The 23,549-nt window shown below is 45.3% G+C and overlaps 1 protein-coding gene across 2 annotated transcripts in view; it reads left to right on the forward strand.

Moving 5' to 3' along the window:
- Nucleotides 1-23,549, forward strand: part of DGCR2 (DiGeorge syndrome critical region gene 2) — a 92,339-nt gene that overhangs the window by 34,383 nt on the left and 34,407 nt on the right. The window contains exons 3-4 of one of the 2 annotated variants that reach the window (XM_080821538.1): nt 19,991-20,116; nt 22,519-22,729. In XM_080821538.1, coding sequence (XP_080677664.1) covers nt 19,991-20,116; nt 22,519-22,729 — 337 coding nt within the window. The remainder of the gene's footprint in view (nt 1-19,990; nt 20,117-22,518; nt 22,730-23,549) is intronic. The other variant, XM_080821539.1, reaches the window with a different exon arrangement.

Consider the following 23,549-nt stretch of genomic DNA (forward strand, 5'->3'; position numbering starts at 1 on the left):
AAAGGTTTGTTTTTTTTTTTAAGTCACAAGACTAATCAATTCTAAAATAAAAATGGCCAGTTTTACTAGTTTAAAATTAAGATCTTCCCTTTTCCAAAAGGTACCTGTAAAGAATGTGAACAGACAAGCCACAGAGTGGGAATAAATTTGCAATATGTATAGCACATAAAGGATTATAGTCCAGCACACATAAAGAACTCGTACATGTGGACAAAAGACACATGGGCTTGTCACAGAAAAATTAACAAGAACAGTGGTTAAACAGATGGAAAGATATTCAGCCTCATTAGAATTCCAAGGCCACAGTGAGATTCCACTTTACAGTTACTTAAATAGGCAGAAATTAAGATGTCTCTTGGCAAAAATTAAGGTATCGACAAAACCAAGTGTTGGAGAGGATGTGAGTGACTCGGAAATCTTACCTGCTGCTGGTGAGGGGGATAAACTGATGTACCTGCTTTGGAAAACTGGCATTAACTGTCGAAGTTGAACATTCTCATATTCTGTGATCCAGGATTTCCATCTGGGGAGCTCTAGAGAGGTTCTTGCAGCACTCTTCATACTAGTAAACATCTTGGAAACAACCCAGATGTCTGTGTTAACATCATGGTGATTATGGACCAAACAACAGTGAGTGAATAGTAGGTCCTTGCAACAACGTCACTGGATCTTAAGAGCAGCATGTAGGTGACAAAGGCAACTTGCCAAAAAACACAACACCATAAAGATAAGCAAAAGTGACCATTGTCTTATGTACATACATACAGATGTGATAACAAAAAAGACAAAATGGTGAAACAAAATATAGGCTCTTGGTTCCTCCCTGGTGGGGAGACAGAGGAATAAGAACCCTACAGCTCATGTCTGGGTTCTGAAGTAGGGTGGGAGTAGGGGTGGAGGGCTCACAGCTATATTTTATTATTAGGCTTTATTTCTTACATTTGTGTTACATATGTTCTTTGGAATATGCCAGATACTATGTAGGCTGCTTTTTTTTTTCCTTCAAGAAAAGCTAGTAGGAGGAGAGTGAACTTAGTGCAGCAGAGAAACTATAACTGTGAGCCTGGTTGAGGGAAAGATGATTAGGAAATGAACTGATTTGACAGGCAGCACCACTGAAAGGCTTGTTGCTCTAAATACTGAGGCTGGTGGACACCTGGCATGGGAACGGATCAGGGGTTGGTGGGATTCTTTCACCATGGGTCTTCCTTCTTTGCTGTGCAGAGCTAGATGACCCTCCCAGCAGCAGCCAGGAACTTTCTTTTGTAGACCAGCACTGCCCTGTATAGTAGCCCCGAGTCATGTGTGGCTATTGAGCACTTGAAATGTGGCCATTTCGAGCAAGGACGGACTACAAGTGTAAAGTACACGCCGAATGTCAGACTTGGTACAACAAAAAAGTAAAAAAACCGTTAATACTTTTTTACATTGGTTATGTGTTGAAATGATAGTATTTTTAATATATTGGGTTAAATTACATTATTAAAATTAATTTCATTTCTTATTGAAATGTGGCTTGCATTTTATTTCTGTTGGATAGCACTTGTACTTAATTTCGGCAATATAGGAGACACCAGGCCCAGCAGGCCAAGCAGAGGGGACCCGTGGAGCTTGAGAACAGAAGAATTTAGAGAAATTCTCTCTGGGGACAGGTGAGACCCTCAGCCATATCTTCGACCCAACTAAAAGGCTGACTCTCCCACTCTGCTCCCCCACCTTGAGGCTCATCTGAACCCCACTAGTGCTCACAGAGCCTCTGATAAGCTGAACCACTTTCCTCTTAAACCTGAAAGAGAGCTGGTGCTTTCTACACTCTGGAAGAAAACATCTGGGTGCTTACTGGACTCTGAACAAAGCATCCTAGACCAGAAGAGTCCAAACAAAGTGACCTGAGGTGGCTAATTCTGCTCTGTGTAAAATGGTGGTCAGATGTGGAGGTTCAGAACCATGCTGGGGCTAGAACCCTGTCTCCACCACTTACTGGCTGTGGTCCTCTGGACAAGATGGTTTTTGAACTTCATTGTCTTCATCTGTAAGATGGCCAAAGTAACAGTACCTTCCTCTTAGGGTTCTTTAGAGACTTTTTAATAACTTGATAACTATAAAGTATTTAGAGCAGAACATGGCACATAATAACCTCTCAATATATATTAGAAGTGACTTATTTTATTAATTCAGGGAGGAATAAGCAAACTTTGAAAGTATATTCTGACATCTTTTGAACTGGCAGTCTAGGAAACTCCAACCCCTCATCCTCATACTACCACCCCCCCCACATATACATGGAAAAAAAAAAAACCCCAAAAACCAGAGATTAGCTAAAATAACTTTATAGAAGCTCCAGAAACAGTCACAGGTCTAAGGAACACCCAGTCAAAAAAAGCCACACTGAAATGGCAGGAGATTTTGTGGCATGTTTACTCCTCTCTGCCCCACCCACTTCCCACCTGGCACAGGAGGTCTGAAGGAAGCAACAGCCCAGCTTGAAAATCTCTGTTTCTAACAGAATGGAGCAGGGCAGTCCTTAACTTGAAACACTCTAGGTTGTCTGGGCACTGTCTGAGGGACTGATCTCTTTTCTCTGACTGGAAGCTCAGATCTCAGGCTGTGAAAAGCTGTGGAAAGTGGAAAAAAGTGCTCCTGAAAGCTGCAGGGGGACTGCAGAGCTGCAGTTACCTGGGGCAAGGGAATAGGGGTGGAGGGATGCAATAGAATACTTAAGAATATTGAGAAGCTGGGTGACAAGTCTCTGTGAAATTAAGATTTTTAAAACAGCCATCTGTACTTAGGAATAAAAAAAGTTCACATACAGGCCTAGGCAAGATGTATACCCCACAGTGGTCCCAAGGTTCAGAACAAATCGTGCTAATTAGCGAAGGACTTTAACACAGAGCCAGTCTGCAAAGATTGGGAAAGGTAGCTGTATATTCAGATGATTAATTTTCAACAACAACAAAATCACAATGTATACAAAGGAAGAGGAAAATATGGCCCATTTAAAGGAATAAGATTAGGTGGCAGAAACTATCCTTGAGGACACAGACATTGGACATACTAGACAAATGTTTTAAAACAGTCTTAAATGTGCTCAAAGAGCTAAAGGAAAACACCCGAGAACTAAAGGAACTCAGGATAACAATATATGAACAAAATGAGAATACCAACAAAGAGAAAGAAATTATAAAGAAAAACACTGTAACTGAATTGAAAAATCCGTTAGAAAGGTTGAATAGTAGCCTCCACCAGTCAGAAGAAAGACTAAGTGAACTTGCAGGACATTGAAATTACTGAGTCTTTGGAACAAATGAAAAAGAAAGGTGAATAGAACCTTGGGCACTTAGAGGATCACAGTAGCTATCAACAATAGCAGAATACACATGTTTTCCCCTCCAGTACACATATAATAATCTGCAGGGTAGACCATATGTTAGGCTCAAAAGTCAATACATTTAGAAGGTTGAAATTATACAAAGTATGCTTTCCAATTAACAATGGAACGAAACTAGAAGTCCCCAGTAGAAGGAAAAGGGGAAAATTCACAAATACATGGATATTCAGTAGCACACTCTTAAACATGGTCAGTGTCAAGAAGAAATCACAAAGGAAACTAGAAAATACTGAGACAAATGAAAATGAAAACACAACATACCAAAATCACTGGGATGCAGTGAAAACAGTGATACAAGGGAAATTAACAGCTGTAAATGTTACATTAAAAAAGAAATCTTAAATCAACAACCTAACTTCACAGGAAGAAAGGAACTTAAGGAACTAGGAAAATAAAGAACTAAAACCAAAGCTAGCAGAAGGAAGAAAATAAAGATTAGAACAGAGGTAAATAGAAAACAGAAAATCTAGAAAAAATCAGTGAAACCAAAGATTAAAAAAAATTGACAAACCTTTAGCTAGAAGGACTAAAGAGAACACCCAAATAACTAAAAGAAGAAACGGAATTGACATTACCAATTTTATAGAAATAAAAAGGTTTATGAGAGAGTACCTGAAGAATTGCGTGCCAACAAATTGGGTGACCTAGATGAAATGGAAAATTCCCAGACACAAGCTTCCAGAAGAAAATTACAGACCAATATCCCATGAACATTGATGCAAAAATTCTGAGCAAAGTACTAGGAAACAAAATCTAACAACACATTAAGAGGATTATATACTATAACCAAATGGATTTACTCTTGGAATGCAAGGATGGTTCAACAAACTAAACTCAATCAATGTAATATACCACACTAACAAAATGTAGAGGAGGAAATCACAGCATGTTGTAAAATTAACCATTCTTTCATGATACAAACACTCAACAAGCTAGGAATAGAAGAAAACTACTTAGAAATAATAAAGGCCTGTAGCTGTGGGCACACCCTCAGCTGACATCCTACTCAGTAGTAAGGACTGAAAGCTTTTCCTCTAAGATCAGAAACAGGACAAGGATTTTACTGTTTCTGTTCAACATGGGATTGGAAATTAATTCTAGCCAGAGCAATTAGATAAGAAAATAAAGGCAACAGAATTGGGAAGGAAGAAGTAAAATTATCCCCATTCACAGGTGGCATAACTTTATATGTAGAAAATCCTAAAGATTACACACACACACACACACAAATTATTGGTACTAATAAAAGAATTCAGCAAAGTTTAAGGACATAAAATCACAAAAATTCAGTTATGTTTTTATACACTTAACAATGAACAAACAGAAGAAAATGAAGGAGACTGGTCCATTTTCAATAGCATCAAAAAGAATAAAACACTTAGGAATAAATTTAACCAAGGAGATGAAAGACTAGTACACTGAAAACTACGAAACACTGCTGAAAGAAATTAAAGATATACATGAAAGACATCCCATGTTCGCAGACTGGAAGAGTTAGGAAGCTGTCAGTACTACCCAAGCAATGCACAGGTTTAGTACAATCTCTATCAAAATGCCAAAAACCGTATTTGCCAAAATAGGAAACTCCATCCTAAAATTCGTATAGCCAAATCATTCTTGGAAAAGAATAAAGTTGGAAATCTCACACTTCTGATACTAAAACTTGCTACAAAGCTACAGTAATCAAGACAGTGTGATTCTGGTGTATAGGCCAATGGAATAGAATAGAGAACTCAGAAATAAACCATACATATGATCAAATTATTTTCCACAAGGGTATGGTTCAGTGGGTGGGGAGAGGAATAGTATTTTCAGTAAATGGTGCTGGGAAAACTGGACAGCCACATGCCAGAGAACCTTCACTTAAACAGTGTACAAAAATCCAACATGGGTCAAAAAGCTAAGTGTAAGAGCTAAAACTATAAAACTCATAGAAGAAAACATAAGAAAAAAGCTTCATGACATTGGGCTTGGCAATGATTTCTTACAGGTGGCACCCATAACATAGCAAAGGATAGATATAGATAAATTGAGTGACATCAAAATTTAAAACTGCCTTAAAACATCCAGCAGAGTGAAAAGGCAGCCTATGGATTGGGAGAAAATACTTGGAAATCATATCTGATGAAGGGCTAATACTGAGAATATATGTTTTAAAAACCTACAACTCAACAACAACAAAAAATCTGATTTTAAAAAATGAGCAAAGGAGGGACACCAGGGTGACTCAGTAGGTTAGTGTCTACCTTCAGCTCAGGTCATGATCCCAGGGTCCTGGGACCAAGCCCCACATCGGGCTCCCAGCTTGGCGGGGGCCTGCTTCTCCCTCTACCTGCTGCTCTCCCTGCTTGTGCTCATGTGCATGTGTGCTCTTTCTCTCTGACAAATAATTAAAAATCTTTTTTAAAAAATTTAAAAATGGGCAGAAGACTTGGCATTTCTCCATTGAAGATATGCAGATGGCCAACAAGCACATGAAAATGCACTCAGCATCACTAATCATTAGGAAAGCGCAAATCAAAACCACCATGAGACACCACTCACATCCATAAGGATGGCTGCTATCAAAACAAGTCCTAGTGGGGATGTGGAGATGATGGTGGATTGTGGAGAAGTTGGAATGCTTTTGCACAGTTGGTGGGAATGTGAAATGGTATGTCACTGTGGAAAACAAATTGTGGTTCCTCAGAAAATTAAAAATAGAACTACCATTGGATCCAGTAATTCCATTTTGAAAGGTATATGACCCATGTCCTTAAAAATGGTTAAATTTTTAAAATATTTAGTATTTGACAGAGAGAAAACACAAGCAGGGGGAGCAGCAAAAGGAGAGGGAAAGGCCGATTCCCCACTGAGCAGGGAGCCCGGTGTGGGACTTAATTGAAGGACCCTGGGATCATGACCAGACCTGAAGGCAGCTGCTCAACCGACAGAGCCACCCAGGTGTCCCAGAAATGGCTAACATTTTATATGTGTTTTGCCACAATGAAAATATGTACATATAAATACATACACAGTCTATTTTCTGAACACAAACAGAATGCAGTGAAAAGGCAAATTAAGAAAGAGCTCTTACCCATTGAAAAATTAGTCTGGAAAATCCAATATCTGATTAGTAAAAGTTCCTTTCTTTTTTTAAGGTTTATTAATTTTTTTGAGAGAGGAGGAGAGCAGGAAGAGGGACAGGGGAGAGGCAGAATCCCAAGCAGGCTGGTACTGAGTGCAGAGCCTGAGGCGGGGCTTGATCTCATGAGCCTGAAATCACCACCCCAGCAGAAAGCAAGATTCTGATGCCCAACTGACTGAGCCACCCAGGTGCCCCCTCCTTTTAAAAGATTTTGTTTGAGAAAGCATGAGAGTGTGCATGAGCAGGGGTGGGAGAGGGAGAAGCAGACTCACTACTGAGCAGAGAACTTAATTTGGGGCTCAGTCCCAGGACCCTGGGATCATGACCTGAGCAGGAGGCAGACACTTAACCAACTGAGCCACCCAGGCGCCCCATGGTTTTATTTTTAAATAATTTCTACACCCGATGTGGGGCTCAAATTCACAACAATGGAGACCAAGAGCCGCATGCTCAGGGCACCTGAACCATGGTTCAGTGGAACCATGGTTCATGGTTCAGTGGTTCAGTTTGCTAATAAGTGAATGACTCTTGATTCTGGCTCAGGTTGTGATCTCTGGGAGTCGTGAAATCAGCCCCCACTTTGGGCTCCATGCTGGATGTGGAGCCTACTTAAAATTCTCTTTCTCCCTCTCCGGATGCTTGCTTGTGTGCATGTGTTCTCCCACTAAAGAAATTTTAAAAGGGAGCTGCATGCCAACTGAGCCAGCCAGTTGGCCCAATAAGAGTTTGGGGGTTTTTTTGCGGTGTTGTTTTAAGATTTTATTTATTTATGGGGTGCCTGGGTTAGCTCAGTGGGTTAAGTCTCTGCCTTCGGCTCAGATCATGATCCCAGGGTCCTGGGATCGAGGCCCACATCAGGCTCTCAGAGCCTGCTTTTCCCTCTCTGCCTGCCTCTCTGCCTACTTCTGCCTACTTGTGATCTCTGTCAAATTTTAAAAAAAAAAAAATCTTTAAAAAAAATTTTTATTTATTTATTTGAGAGTGAGAGAGAGAGCCCGCACAAGCAGAGGGTGGGACAGAAGGAGAGGGACAAGCAGACTCTATGCTGAGCACAGAGCCCAATGCGGGGCTTAAACTCACAACTCTGAGATCATGAGGTGAGTTGAACTCGAGTTGGACACTCAATCAGCTGAACCACCCAGCCATCCATCCCCCATAAGAATTCTTTTATTTTTTTAAGATTTTATTTATTAGAGAGTGAGAGCAAGCACAAGCAGGGGAAGTGGCATGGAGAGGGAGAAGCAGGCTCTCTGACAAGCAGGGAGCCTGACGTGGGCCTTGATCCCAGCACACTGTGATCATGACCTGAGCCAAAGGCAGACACTTAACCAACTGAGCCACTCAGGTGCCCCTATTTTTAATTTTTTAAAAAATATTTTTTGATTTATTTGTCCTAGAGAGAGAGCACAAGCAGGGGAGCAGCAGGCAGAACAGTTAGAGGGAGAAGCAGGCTCCCTGCTGGGCAAGGAGCCTCATGTGCGACTCTATCCTAGGACCCTGGGATCATGATGTGAGTGGAAGGCAGTCGCTTAACCAACTGAGCCACCCAGGCATCCCAAGTTCATTTTTAAAATATAGGAGCAGGGGTCATATTAGTCATGTAGCTTTGGAGTTAAGAGGGCATAATAATTTTTAGAAGACTTAGACGAGATGCCTTGTATAATTGCAGTATGTCAGAAATACAGTGAACACCGCATGTCCAAAGAGGGAGAGCACAGGTCCTGATGAAAAGAGCAGGAATCAGAATCACATGAGATGTTCAGCAGTGGCACCCGTGTGGGGAAACAATGGGGCAAGGCCATCTGGATCTGAAGAGGAGCTGATTTTAATTGTCTAAGTCAGAATTTTAGTTGGAGTTGTATTCGGGTTATTTGTACATACGATCTGAATATTCAGATAGTTTTATAAGCCTTTTTATTTTAGAACTAGCAACCCTGATGTCCCCTGCCCCATTTCCCACTTCTCAGAAGCAAATACTTGAGATTACTTTAACTATTGATTTCCTTAGCATTTATCCGTGGGTCTCTAAATTCCATGGTTTTAGGCATTTCCTGCTGATTTTTCCTGAACAAGGTGGCTGACACTTTTCCCCTTTGTCTTCTCACTCCCAGAGTTCTTGCTCCGTCTGTGCTGCTCTTGGCAGGGCATGGAGGGGGATTCCATTTCCTTTCTGCTGGTGAAACATTTTGTCTTAAGCCAGAATTGAACATTGTCATCATCATCTTTTTGTTTTGATGACTTTATTGAGGTATGATTCATATACCATAGAATTTGCTTGGTAAGTACGGTTTTTAGAACATTTTCAGAACCATCACCCCAAGGATAGAACTTGTTTGTCACCCCAAAATAAAACCCTGTGTCCATCAGCAGGCACTCTCCCATTTTCTCTCAAGCCTTAGCCCCCTGGCAGCCACTCACTCAATTTCTGTCCCTCTGGATTTGACACTTCACATTTTATAGAAATGGAGTCATACAATATGCAGTATTTCATGTCTAGCTTCTCTCAATTGGCATAATATTTTCAAGGTCCATCCATGTAGTTTTCTTTTTGTTTTACTTTTTAACAAAACCTATATATATACTTTAAAGAAAACGTTTTATGTGTCTTAAGTAAGACTTTCAGATTTTTTTTTTAAGATTTTATTTATTTGACAGAGATCACAAGTAGGCAGAGAGGCAGACAGAGAGAGAGAGAGAGAGAGAGGGAAGCAGGCTCCCCACTGAGCAGAGAGCCTGATGTGGGACTCGATCCCAGGACCCTGAGATCATGACCTGAGCCGAAGGCAGCGGCTTAACCCACTGAGCCACCCAGGCGCCCAAGACTTTCAGATTTTTAACACCTTTATTAAGATGCAATTTAAGTACCATAAAATTCCTGACTTTTAAAAGCATACAGGTCTATGATTTTTGTGAAACTTACAGAGTTCTGCGACTTTAGAGCATGTCTCTTGCCCTCAAAGATCCCGTGTCCATTTGTTCCCTCCGCCAGTCCCAAGCAACCACTAATCTATTTTCTTCGTCTTAAAGACTTGCTGTTCTGGACATTTCCTATAAAGGGAATCATACCATATGCCTTCTTTTGTGTCTGGCTTCTTCCACATGGCATCATGTCTCTGAGGCTCATCCATTTGCAGGGTCTGTCAGTGGTTTGTTCCTTTCCACACCAGATTTTCCATTCCGTGGCTTATGCCACATTTTGTTTACTCTTCCACTTTGGTGAGCATTTGAGTTGCTTCCACTTTGTGAGTAAAGCTGCTATGAACTTTACGAGTTTTCAAGGGGACATAGGCTTTCATTTATCTTGGAAAGTACATAGGGGTGGGATTTCTGGGACATATTGTAAATTTATGTTTCACTTTCTAAGAAATGGCCAAATGGTTTGCCATACTGGCTGTAGATTTACACTAAAAAAAAAAAAGAAAAAAAAAGTCCTTAGCAGGATGGATCTCTCCTGATTTCCCTTCAGTTGTATATCTCTTATTTTATTCTGCCGGAGTGATTTTGCAGTCTCCTTCCCCAGAGCCACCTGACTTCACCTGTTGGCTTAGTGCTGGCAGGGCCTGCTGCCCACCTTCCCGGCTGTCCTCTTGGGTTTTCCTTTCACCATCAGCATGGGTGAATCAGCAGGTTTCTCCCTCATGTCTGTCCACACTTGTCTGCCTGTCTCTCTCTCTCTTGCACTCTCTTCTCCTCCCTCTCTCTCACGTTAGATCCTTTGTTTTTTGTTTCCTGTTTTGGTTTTTTCCCTCATTTAAGTAATGTACAGCTGTCTTTAATAACTTCTGCAGAAAAGGAACATGGAGACAAAAGTTTTTAGTTCCTTGCTTACATGTCTGAAAATTCCTTTATTTCACCCTCACACATGATACAGATTTAGCTGAATTTAGAATTACTAGCTAGAAATAACTTTCCCTTACAATTTGGAAGATCTTTCTCCATTTTTATGAGCTTTCAACATTGCCGATGCTGTAATTCTCGTTCTTTGAATGAAACCTGTTTTTGTTCTGGAAATTTTGAGTATCTTTTGATACATTGTTGCTAGCCACTTAGCAGATCTTTTCATCTTAGAAACTCATGCCTCTTGGTTTAGGGAAAGAAAACACTAGATTTTTTTCTCTTCCATTTATCTTGCTTCTTTCTAGATGTGTTACTGGAAGTTGGAGCTCTTGGACTGATCTTCAGTTTTCCATCTCTTTGTCATTTTGTTTTACTTTAAGGAAGTTTCATTTCAGGGCGCCTGGGTGGCTCAGTGGATTAAAGCCTCTGCCTTCGGCTCAGGTCATGATCAGGTCCTGGAGTCAGAGTCCTGCATCGGGTTCTCTGCTCAGCAGGGAGCCTGCTTCCTTCTCTCTCTCTCTGCCTGCCTCTGCCTGCTTGGGATCTCTCTCTCTGTCAAATAAATAAAATCTTAAAAAAAAAAAATAATATCTATCTTTAAGGAAGTTCCTACTTGCACCACATCTTTTTTTTTTTAATTTTTTTTTAAGATTTTATTTATTTATTTGACAGATCACAAGTAGGCAGAGAGGCAGGCAGAGAGAGAGAGAGGAGGAAGCAGGCTCCCTGCGGAGCAGAGAGCCCGTTGCGGGGCTCGATCCCAGGACCCTGGGATCATGACCTGAGCCGAAGGCAGAGGCTTTAACTCACTGAGCCACCCAGGTGCCCCTGCACCACATCTTTTAACAGGTTTTCATTTTTGCCATCATGTTGCATTTCTAGTGGAGATTTTTCTTTGGGTGGGAGGGGTTAATGGTGTCTGTATTATGTTCCTTTTTAATAGTATCCCGTGCTTCTTTTATGGATACAGTATTGTCTGTCACTTTGAGTGTGTTAATGGCACGTTTTTGTTGAAGTGTCCTGTAGGCATTCCTTCTGTATTGTTTCCTCTGTGGTGTGGTGTTTTTCATTTGCAGGCTCTCTGCCGAGGTTGGTGGGCCTTGCCTGCTGCTGTGTGTGGCTGGAAGCTCTGTGCTTGTGGGCCTCCATGGACAGTGAACCAGCTGGACTGTTTCACTGGGGGTCTCCTCCCTTGGGGACATTTTTCTTGGGCTGGCAAGATTTTTTTTTTTAAAGATTTTATTTATTTGAAAGACAGAGATCACAATTAAGCAGAGAGACAGGCAGAGAAAGAGGGGGGAAGCAGGCTCCCCGCTGAGCAGAGAGCAGGATGCGGGGCTCGATCCCAGGACCCCAAGATCATGACCCGAGCTGAAGGCAGAGCCTCAACCTACTGAGCCACCCAGGTGCCCTGTGCTGGCCAGATTTTTCCATAGAGGAATGTTCCGGTCTTCTAGGAGGCTGGGGTTTTGGAAGGAGGGACTGAGACTCTGCCCTCCCCAGCTAAGTACAGAACCCTGACTTTCAGTTGAACTGGTGTCCCTCAACCAAGAGACACCTGTTTGACCCTGTCTTCAGTAAATCACCCATCTTCTGCAGGGGTGAAGGAGAGACAGGGTTGCCTGAGCAAACCAAGTACAGGGGATGAGATCTGGGTTTGTCAGCTGCCTTCTACCCCTTACCTTCAATATGAGAAATTTCAAGTCTGTAGAAAAGGTACATGAGTGTTTATATTGCCTTACTTGCAAATTCTTCCTCTCTTACTCCCATCTCATATTTTTATCTTCTTTTTCCCATAGTAAGAACTGTGGTTCCCAACACCTTGTATATATGTGTCCATTTGGCCAGTCCTAAAATACTTGTAGTTTTGGAATTACTATCCTGTACCACTACCAAGAACTCACCTACTAGGTAAATTCCAGGATGTTTTTATACTTTGTTAAATGTTATTAGGCTGTTTCCCACTGATGGGGTGTGAGGTCAATTCTCAAGTCAAAAGTCACTAGCATTCATTCCTTGTTTTCTTTGGGGTGACTGTTAACATTTCATCCAGTTTGTATTCAGTTTTAAGACTTTGCCTTCTCATCTTGTTGATTTATTTTTAATGTTTTTGTATTGAGATATAATTCGTGTGCCATGAAATTCACCACTTTAAAATACACAATTTCACATTTTTTAATATATTCACAAGGTTGTGTAACTGACTTACTTATTATTTTTAGGATATGTAAAATGTAAGTAAGATTTAGAAGTCATAACTGTATAAAAACATATATTTAAAAGTTCTCAGCAGGGGCACCTAGCTGGCTCAGTTGGTAAAGCTTGTGACTCTTGATGTTGGGGTCATGAGTTCAAGCCCCATGTTGGGCATAGAGCCTACAAAAAAAAAAGAAAAACTTGGGACACCTGGGTGGCTCAGTGGGTTAAAGTTTCTGCCTTCGGCTCGGGTCATGATCCCAGGGTCCTGGGACTGAGCCTCGCATTGGGCTCTCTGCTCAGCGGGGAGCCTGCTTCCTCCTCTATCTCTGCCTGCCTCTGCCTACTTGTGATTTCTGTCTGTCAAATGAATAAATAAAATCTTTAAAAAAAAAAAAGAAAGAAAAGAAAAACTTCTCTTTCCTCTCCTTCTCCCTTTGCCCTGTTCCTACTCACATCCTATAGGTAAGTAATTTGATTAGTTTCTGGCTTATCTTTCTTGGGTTCTTGTTTTGTTTTGTTTTTTGTTTTATTTGTCAGAGAGAGAGGACAAGGAGAGGAAGAAGCAGGTTCCCCACTGAGCAGGGAGCCTGTGCGGGACTTGATCCAAAATCAAGAGTCAGACGCTTAATTGACTAAGCTGCCAAGGCGCCCATTTTTCTCTTTTTTAATTTAACAAAATACCCATAAAGTGATTATATTTATTCATAAAGATCTTTTTCATTCTTTTTTACAACTGTGTTGCGCTCCATCTTAGGGAACATACCAAGCTTATATATATATATTTTTATGGTTTTTTTTTTTTAAAGAATTTTTATTTATTTATTTGACAGAGATAGATCACAAGCAGGCAGAGAGACAGACAGAGAGAGAAAGGGAAGCAGGCTCCCTGCTGAGCAGAGAGCCCGATGTGGGGCTTGATCCCAGGACCCTGGGATCATGACCTGAGCCAAAGGCAGAGGCTTCAACTCACTGAGCCACCCAGGCGCCCCTACCATACTTATATTTAACTAGTCCTCCTATGGATGAGCCTTCAGGTTATTCTCATTAGTTTGCTATTAAATATAATGCCACAATAAATAACTTTATACATATTTCCCCCCTTCGAATTTTTGAAGATGTACCTTCACTGTAAATTCTTAAATACAGGATTGCTGAGTCAAAGGGTCCGTGTATATGTATATGCAGTTTTGCTAAATATTGCCAGATTCCTTTTTGTTCCTTTTTTTTTTTTTTTAATTTTAATGCAAGTATAGTTGATATGATATAGGTGCCTTACTTTTCATCTGTTACCCTAGAATTTAGCTTTCTGGGCTCAAATAAATTGAGTGATTTGCTTCTAAAATAAGTCAGTCTTGAGACTGACAAATGCTAATAAACTGGATAGGATACTGGGAAAACTGGCGTAAACCAAGATCATCCCTAGGCAAATTACGATGTACGGTTGCCTTCTGTAAGCTAATTGTTCCTTCTGTTTTCCAGTTTTTACAACTTTGCCATCTTCTTTCCTGTTCTGTTTATTCCTGTGATTATGCCTTTTTAAAAATTCCATTACTTTTGTTTTAATTAGGAGTTTCAGGAGAGACTAGAGGTGGATGAATATGTTCGTTCAATTGGATATAATAGAAGCTCCAGAAATGTTATCAACCTGGGATTTTTACATCTAGAGGAACCTATTGCATGAGAATGGAATAAAGACGTTTTCAGATATGGACAGATTCAGAAAAGTTGCCCTGCCCTTTCTTAGGAAGATGTGTCTTGTAAAGGAGGCGATAAAGTAGAAAAGAAGGTAGCCTGGGGTCCAAGAAAGAGGGCCCAGTACAGGAGGACAGCAAATGGACCCCAGGATTATAGCCATGCCCCAGCCCAGACAGCAGCCTATTCAGCCTGTGCTAGAAGGTAGGAAGTAGGGGAGGAGCTTCCCAGGGAGGAGTGGTGCCAGGAGATTCTGATGTGATGTTTCAAGTGTTTAACATTTTTATGGTTAGCCATTGTTACTTGCTATTGCAACTGGAAAGAATAGCAGTAGATATACCAAAAGCTAAGCAAATTTAAAAATTAATGCACATGTTAATTCCAGGAAAAAGGAAAGTTGTGAAGAATTGAAATACCTAGTATGCTTTCTGGCTCACAGGTGAAGAACACTTGTACATTAAGTGTACATTATTATATTATTCTACTAATTTTAATTACAAAATTAATTCTCCTCTGTTAGGAAGGTGGGCGAGAGTGCATATGAGCTAAATCTGTACCCATCCTAACATTAACTCGGTGGACAACATTCAAAATTGATAAAACTGGAAATAGCTAGATCAACCTATTATTTAGAAATATGGACGAACTATCAGAAGAAATGAGTAAAAAAGATGTCTTTAGGAAACGGGGTTAGGAGCAGGGGGCTGGGAGGAAGGGAGACACGTTTCTATTTCATCTTGTGATATACGTACGTAAAAATGAAGAATTAATACATAACATACCTTGGGTGAGGATTCCTACCAGGTCATTCTGCTTCTGCCATATCTCTGCTGGCAGTTGAGACCCAAGGCCACATCTTGAGTGTGTCACAGGACTATCTGACGGCTTCAGCTTCTGTCACCAGCCTTAGTGGAAGGTAAGGCATTTCCTCTGTGAACTTGTGCCTGAGACATTTGTGGACCCTCGAAGCGGGAGGCAAGCAGATTTTGAGCTTGGAACTGACAGGGCTGTATCTTTACAGTTATTCTCTGTGGTGAGTTACATATTGCCCACATAGGTATAAAAGGGGAAAGCAAAAGTGCTCATTTGTTATTTCAGAAGCATAGGTCTCGAAACCTTGATAGAATGAAGACGAAGGTGGCAGTCCTGGGGCTTGGCTGAACTAGCAAACCTTTAGCCGCAGTGAGATTTTTTTAATATATAGAGAGATTTTATTTATTTATTTATTTATTTATTTATTTATTTATTTATTTATTTGACAGAGAGAGGGAGAGAGACAGTGAGAGCAGGAACACAAGCAGGAGGAGTGGGAGAGAGAGAAACGGGCTTCCTGCTGAGCAGGGAGCCTGATGTGGGGCTCGATCCCAGGACTCTGGGATCATGACCTGAGCCGAAGGCAGACAATGACTGAGCCACCCATGCGCCCCTGGCCTCAGTGATACTCCTTTTTTTTTTTTTTTTTAATATTTGTTATTTATTTGAGAGAGAGAAAGAGAATGAGAGCAAGCATAAGCAGGTAGAAGAGCAGAGGGAGAGGGAGAAGCAGACTCCCAACTGAGCAGGGAGCCCGACTCGGGGCCTGATCCCAGGATGGTGGGATCATGACCTGAGCCACCCAGGCATCCCGCCTCATTGAGATTCTTAATAAGCTCCATGACCCTGGCCATGACTGGTGGGGGGAAAGAATCAATGTAAAGAATGTACAACATAATGGAAATACCACTCAAAATTTTTATTTTCAGGTTCTCACTTGTTAGAAATCCTCTTTTGGTAAGCAAGCGTTACTTACATCTGATTTTTGACCACAAGTCTAAGCCTGTTTTGGTGTACGGAAGGAAAGTGACATGCATTCTGACCACTTGGAGTGCTGAAGAAGCACCAGTCTGTCTTGCCCTTTATTTGGAGAGGTTACAAGCTCATCTGGACCCTGATACTGTATTTGGACAAGTTATACAATCTTAGAAACACAAATAAGGATCACTCACATTTTGTCCTTTATTTGCAAATAACACATGTGGGGAAGTAAGCATGCCGCTGTCTGACCTGACTCAGTTTCCTCGTTGGACTTAAGGCTCTCCTCTGTCTCATCCCCCCCTCCCCGCAGCTCTCCCTATGAGGCCTATGGTGTAAAAGCAGAAAACCCGGCATGCTGGGTGCCTCCCGTGGAGCAAGAGGCCACTGCCCTGAGCTCTAACCCTCCCCAGCGCCCCCCCACCCCAGCCCCCAGCATACAGCTTGGGAAGATGACCGGAAACAGGCCTCTGGGGAACATGCTGTGAGGTGGGAGGAGGCTTGGGTCCAGTGGACCTGGAGAAAATGGAAGGCTCATGTCTCCTATTTTCCACTTGTTCGTGAAGCAAGCCTTATAACACTTAAGAGCCTGCTTTCCCATCTGTAAGACATTTCCCCTTCCCTCCGTTTTCTTAGTACCAACTCAACCATGTTGGCTCCTCCTTGCTTCATGTCTCCTTCCACACACTCCATCCGTCTTTGGTGGCCAGAGTTATTCTGAAGTCTTGGCAAGGACACCTGAAGAGAGCAGAATACACAACAGCCTGTGGTGCTGAGAGCACCCCTTCCAAGATGGCGGGCGGGGGAGGGGGTGCGCGCTCAGACTCTTCCTTTCCCAGTCGCAGGGTGTAGGTGTGCCCTCCGCCACTTGCTGCGTGGAAGAGAAGGCAGGCCGAGGGCCTCACTAAGGGAGGACAGGATTGTCTGCTGTTTCACTCATTACTATATTCCCCTGCCTAGAACAGTACCTGGCACACAGAGATTGAACAGGAGAGGGAGGGAGAGGAACAGGAGAGTTGCTTTGGGGTGTCTGCATTCTGAAACCGGTTCTTGGGGTATCAGCTTACACCTGCCAACTGGCCCTAAGGGAAAATGCTGTGAGTTGCAGAAGGAGATTCGGTGTTGTCAGGGTGCTCTTTTTTTTTTTTTTTTAAAGATTTTATTTATTTTATTTGACAGAGAGATCACAAGTAGGCAGAGAAGCAGGCAGAGAGAAGGGGGAAGCAGGCTCCCTGCTGAGCAGAGAGCCCGATGCGGGGCTCGATCCCAGGACTCTGAGATCATGACCTGAGCCGAAGGCAGAGGCTTAACCCACTGAGCCACCCAGGCGCCCCGTCAGAGGTACTCTTGAGGGGCTTGTAGGGGTGCTACGCCAGTGAACTCTGTCTCTTCTCCATTTGCACCCATTTCTGCTTCTCTTGGCCCCCAGGACACTCAGAAGTCCCTGGTCTATGCCAGTGGGTTCCCATGGTGGCGCTGAACAAATGAGTGATGAGGGCATGGGTGTGGGCGTTTGGCTCTGAAGAGAAATAATGGAAAAGAGAAGGGCTCAGAATTGCCACCTGAGCCACCAGAGAAGCCTGCTTAGTGCAAAGTGGCTTCCCCCTCACCACTTGGCTTTCTGCTGACTTCCCTGAGCTGTTCTGCCTTATTGCCCCACGCACCCTCCACAGTTAGCCGGCATCCGGACCCCGGTAGCACACACTCTTACCTTGTCTCTCTTGCGCCCTGTGCCCCAGATTTCATCTGTCTCTGTGAACAGGTGCTGCTGTGCTGGGTCTGAGGCAGAGGCCAAGACGCAAAGTAGAATCACAGGTCTTGCTGGTCGGAGCAGACAGAGGGACACATTGAGATTCAGGTATAGGGAAACGTGTTCACCACACCCAAACCTGTCCTCGAGCTTGTCCCAAATGTGTCGCCCTTTGGCCTTTGCCTAAGCTGTGCCCTCTGCTGGGAAGCCGTCCTTGTCTCTGGTCTGCCATCCCTCAGGGTGTGTCTCCCCATTCCTCTGCCTGCCTCCTCAGGATTGGGGTGTGAAGGGGATGCCCGTTGTAGCACTGCCCTGTGTCAGAGCTGCCAGTCTCCTGCCAGGAGTGGCAGTGCTCAGGCAGTGGGGATGGGGCACCTAGGTCCTGGAGAACTGCTGTTGCCCCAAAGAGAGCAGCTGCAGCACACATAGGTGACTGCAGTGAGGTCGTTGTGTTGGCAGTGAGGTTGCACCGAAGGCCTTGAATGTACTTCTCCTTTAAGGTCTTGCCTTGAATTCAGCCTCTCAGACATTGGTAGCACATTTTATATTTTTAGAGTGGTTTGTCACTGGATGGCCCCTGAGCCACACCACCTGCCTGGGTAGGGGCTATGGAAATACTGTACTGAATAAAGGGAAGGAGCCAGAGTTGCTAGGGCTTCTGGCCTGCCCAGGGTCTCAGAAAGAAACGAGGAGGAGCACACCCAGAGATTTTTGTACAAGTTGTTCTGAGAAGTCGTTTGTAGGGTAATGACAAAATCCAAATGACCTAAAGTTCTAACCATAGGGGATTATGATAACTAAATCCATTCACAGAATTTTCTGTGGCCATTAAAAGTGGTGTTCTTAAGTGCATTTGAGAATATGGAAAGCTGCTTCTATTCAAGCTTACAAAGCATATCATAAAATAGAGTGATGTGATCCTGGTATTTTTAGGGATTTGTACAGAAAAAAAGACTGGAAGGGCAGCAGACTGAGCATAGTAGTGGTTTATGTTTTGGCTTTTCAGACTTCGTGTTTCTTTTATTTCACATGCATGATTTGTTATTTTACAATGAGGGAAAATACAGATTATTTATGAAATGAAAACAGTGTTAGAGTCTGCGACACGAGCAGGATCAGATAGCTGGCGAAGCTTCCGTCAAGCGGAGCACCATGGAGCCAGGTCTCCCACAAACCCACCCGCCATGCGTGTGCCCCATGTCATCTGTCTCAGGCCTGCTGGACATGGCCTTGGGGAAGCAGAGCCGCTTCCTTCTGTTTGCCGCCCTGCAGACCAAGGTCACCGCTGTCTGGCATGACTTTGTACCAGGTGTCCTCAACTGTGCACCAAGATGCCCCCATGTGGGCAGAGGAGGGAGGAGGGTGGCCCGGATGGGACATTGCCCCTGGCTGTCTCCTGTGCCTCGGGTACATTATGTCACGTCCCCGCATCACCCCTCACCTTCGAGAGGGAGGGTAGTGGTGCTCTCATGGTTGGAGAACTCTACAGAGAGACTGTGGAAGCACTAACTTAGGAATTGCTATCAGATCATGATCCATGAAACTAGAAGTCTTCCTCATCTTCAGCTTCCTGTTCACACTTCTAACTGTGCTGGAGGCCATCTGCACAGCGGGGCATGGGCTGGGTGCCCAAGAGCCAGGCAGGAATGTCAGAAGGCCATGGCCTTGGGGCACTGAGAGGAACCCGCAGGCAGGGGCTCAGCCAGCAACTCAGGCCCAGTGCGGGTAGTGCAGAAGACGGTGTCACACAGTGCTTCCCCCTCCGTGCTCACGGGAGGCTCCCAGGCAGTTGGGGTACAAGGGGCGGCCTGGCCTTTGGAGAGACTCTTCCCCACCCCCGCCAGGGAACCAGGGCTGCTGAGGGATTTGCTGCAGGAATGACTAGCCCTGTGCTGTGCTAGCAGCCCATTAGAAAATGCACTGAAGGAGAGACCTCTTTCCATAATAGTACTAACAAAATGAAGAATAATTTCCGTAGGGAGCACATGTGACCCATTGGGCCTGAGCAGCAAGGTTTTCGAGACTTTAAAGAACACCTGAGTAACTAGACTGTGTGCTGCCTTCCGCTCGACCTGGTTTTCCCAGCCCCGAGGAGGCTGACTACGTTGTGCTTTTGTTTGGCACCGGCCACAGAGATCCCTGCGCAGCCATGTGCCTCGCTGCTGCATGAGCTGCGCTGACAGCCCATTTCTCTTCTTGCTTTCAGAAGTGACTGGGGAGTCGCGTCCTTACCATGGGAAGGAGGCTGTGGATCCGCGGCCGGGCCGGGCCCGAGGCAGCGACCCCAAGCACTTCCACGCAGTGAATGTGGCGCAGCCCGTGCGCTTCAGCAGTAAGTTGCAGACCTGCCCTGTCTGGGACTTACACCTTGTGGCTCCCTGAGGCCCCTGGCTATCAGGGCCACTCAGCTGGATAAAGGGTTGGCCTCCAGAAATGGCCCTTCAGGGCTATCGGGCTGTCTGCCTCCTTTGATGACCGAGGCTGCATGGTGACCCCTCCAAGGTCACCCCAGCCTCTGAGTGGTGAAGCCATGCTGCGAACCCACTCTGGAACCTGGCTGCTTGTTTCCATAAGTCAGCTGCTTTTTGGTAGATGAAGTAATAGGCTCCCAGAGATCAGGTCCAGCTGATGGGGAGGGGAGGTTCTACCTCTGTCGTTAAACCGTTTTTGAAGAGACTAATTATTTAATGAACTCCCATGACATTAAGATTTTTAAAGGAGCATTACAAGATTAAAGAAGGTTGAAAGATCGAAAAGCCACACCAAAACCACCCATCCTAAGCAGACAGGTGTAGTGACATACATAGGTACAGTACACCAAGACAGGAGGAACTGCCATGTGACGTGTCTCCTGCAGGGCCTAGGAGGCCGTTGGCTATGTTAATACCTATCCCCCGACCTGCCATACCCGCACGGACACATGGACACTCAGCATGGCGGGGGTTGGGGGGGGCGCATCTCAGAGCTCAGACCCCACGTGGCACCTGGGTTGGTCTGACCGGGCCTGAACGAGCTGCAAAGCTGGCATCAGCCGCCCCCCCATACCCTGATGCTGTGCTTGGCCTTGATCCATAATAGCTGTGAACTGCAAAGATTGTTGTAGTTGAAGGGACACTGGGCAAGCTTGGCAGGTGAAGAAACCGAGGCTCTGAGAGGCCAACAGGGAACTCAGTCCTGTGGAGTCCCAGCCCACTCATTGCCCTTTTCATTACTTAGCTGTTTTTTTGGAACGGGTACTGGTTCTACTGAGGTTAATAATTCCACAGATTTCAAATGATTTAAAAAAGTTGAGCCAATAAAAAGTAATGTTCCCTCCTTCCATTGCTCCGCACTGCTAGCTGCCACCCCTGTTTCCCTCTGGACCCATCCCAGGGTGGTGGGTGAGGAGCCTGGGCCGGAAGCTGGGCCTCTGCGCATCTTGGTGTCTCCACCTCTTCCTGGAGACAAGGCGGAACGCACCTGGAGGGGGTGTGGCGGGTGGGACACATCATATGTGGGAGCTTTAGAACCATAGTAAGCCTCCCCTGGTGATCCCCTGCCCCTCCAGCCCATGCCACACACTCAGCAGGGATGTGCTGTGCACCCAGTGCCTTCCGAGCAGGGATGAGCTCAGGCCTGGCTCCTGGTCCACAGCGAGGGACCTTTGTGCATGCTCAGCAGTATGTGAGCAGGTCCTCCTCAGTGGGCAGGTGGCGCTGTCCCCCTCTTCACACTAAGGCACAGCTGTGGCCGGCCTCCTTGGCTCCAGGCCAGAGTTGCCATTTCCCCTCTTGGAATCTCTGTACCTTTGTTAATAAGTTACACGTATAGGCTCTAAACAGTAAAAACATGAGCATCCATCTTGCAGAAGTTTTACCAGGTCCACAGGACGTAGATGCATTAAAAAGTTGGATTTTGTTAACAGCTGGCTTTGTTAAAAATTATTATTATTCATGAATGTGTGCTTAGGAGGTGGGTGCCGCAGCATTTGAAGGTTATAGATCCTCTGGAACGGGTCACAGAGCTTACATAAGGCCAGCCACACAGTCTAGCAGGAGTCTTCCCAGCCGGGGGGTGGGCCCACCTGGTGAGGAGACATCTGGGCTGCCCCCCCTTCAGGGAGATGCAGGCCCACACTGGCTACTCCGCTTTTGCCTGCTGCAGAAATACTGGGCATTGGTTTCTTGTCTGTCGGTGGCAGGGGCTGGTCCTTTGATCCCAGTGGCACTTCCAGCACTCATCCCCTACGTTTCTGTTTTAGGGGAGTGCTGGCCAAAACCCTTGTGAAGAGAAAATGAGGGCCAAGGACTGGGCTCGGGAGGCAGTGGGCTTGCTGGCGGAGTGGCCAGAGAGCCAGGTGTTGGGGTAGTGGGGGCAGTGTGGGCAGTGTGGACGGGGAGCCTTTCTGCTTGCCCGCGCCAGGCTTGCAGTGAGCAGGCATGGGGAGCTGTGTCATCTTGTCAACCACATTTCACCCGAGAATGAAATCTACTTTACTGAAATGCACTGGACAGCCAGTCTTTCCTGCCAAGTAAATCAAAGGCCTTACAAAAATCAGTAGAGTCCCTGCATGTGCTTGTGCCTTGGGCTGCATCTGTGTCTTCGAGAAACTTGCATTTCATAGCAGAGCTTGCTTCTCGAGCCTCATTTTCCCCGGGGTGATTTCTGACCTCAGATGCAGCATGTCTAACTGCATTTTGGAGTGAGGATCCTAATTTAGGGGACAACTCCCCTCCCGTCCTTCATGTTTCCTAGGGAAGTGCCCAACGGGGTGGCACCACTATGAGGGCACGGCGAGCTGCTATCGGGTCTACCTGAGCGGAGAGAACTACTGGGACGCGGCGCAGACCTGCCAGCGTGTGAACGGCTCCCTTGCCACCTTCTCCACCGACCAGGAGCTGCGCTTCGTCCTGGCCCAGGAATGGGACCAGCCAGAGCGGAGCTTCGCGTGGCAGGACCAGCACAAGTGAGTCCTGGGTTGGGGACCCAAGGCCTGAGGTCAGGCTGCCACCCTGCAAGCGGGATGCTCACTAAGGATGTGGCCTCTGGCCACCCATGATACTCCTCAGGCTTAGCTGGCCGGCATCTGGGGAAGGGCAGCCCCATCCACTGGAAACAAATAGCGATCTGGGGTTTGGAGCAGGCATCAGGATGATGCCGGGAGCTCTTAGAGGGGCAGGGATGAGCTGCCACGTTGTGCCCCCTTGGGCCGGTCCCTGTTGGCTCCCATCTGGGTCTAGCTGCAGCTGTGTTGGGACGGGCTGTTTGATGGGGCTTCATGGGCTTGCCAGAAGGGCCATACAAGTGGGTGTGGGTTTCTTCCGAGGAAGATGGTTCTGTCAGGCCCTGTGCTCAGTGCTTTCCATTGGCACACTTGTGTACAGTCTTCCCAGAAACCACGGGAGGCTGGTGGGTGAGAAGACAGGCCCAGGGTGGGTGAACATGTAACCACGGGCACACGTTAGCTGGTAATGCCCAGGTTCCAGCCCAGGCAGCCTGGCTCCAGAGCCTGGCTCTTGACCCCAAGGCTCTGTGACATTGTGGAGAAAATGTGGGAATAGCCAGCCGCCAGTATCTCCAAGCCCAGAGTCTCGAGGGTCTTGTTGGGGGTCAGGTGTGTGCTGAGGACTGTGGTAGTCCTTCTCTGGAGGTGGTGTCCTGCTGCCTCTTCCAAGCTGCCGGGGTGGGGTGGGGGAGTGGAATGTAGGGGTTGCCAGATGGCCAGCACTCCGTCTCAGGGATGCCACGCTGCTGTAGGAGCACAACGACAGCAGCAGGTAGAGAGT

Source organism: Martes martes, assembly GCF_963455335.1.
Source record: "Martes martes genome assembly, chromosome: 13".
NCBI classification, from domain to species: Eukaryota; Metazoa; Chordata; class Mammalia; order Carnivora; family Mustelidae; genus Martes; species Martes martes.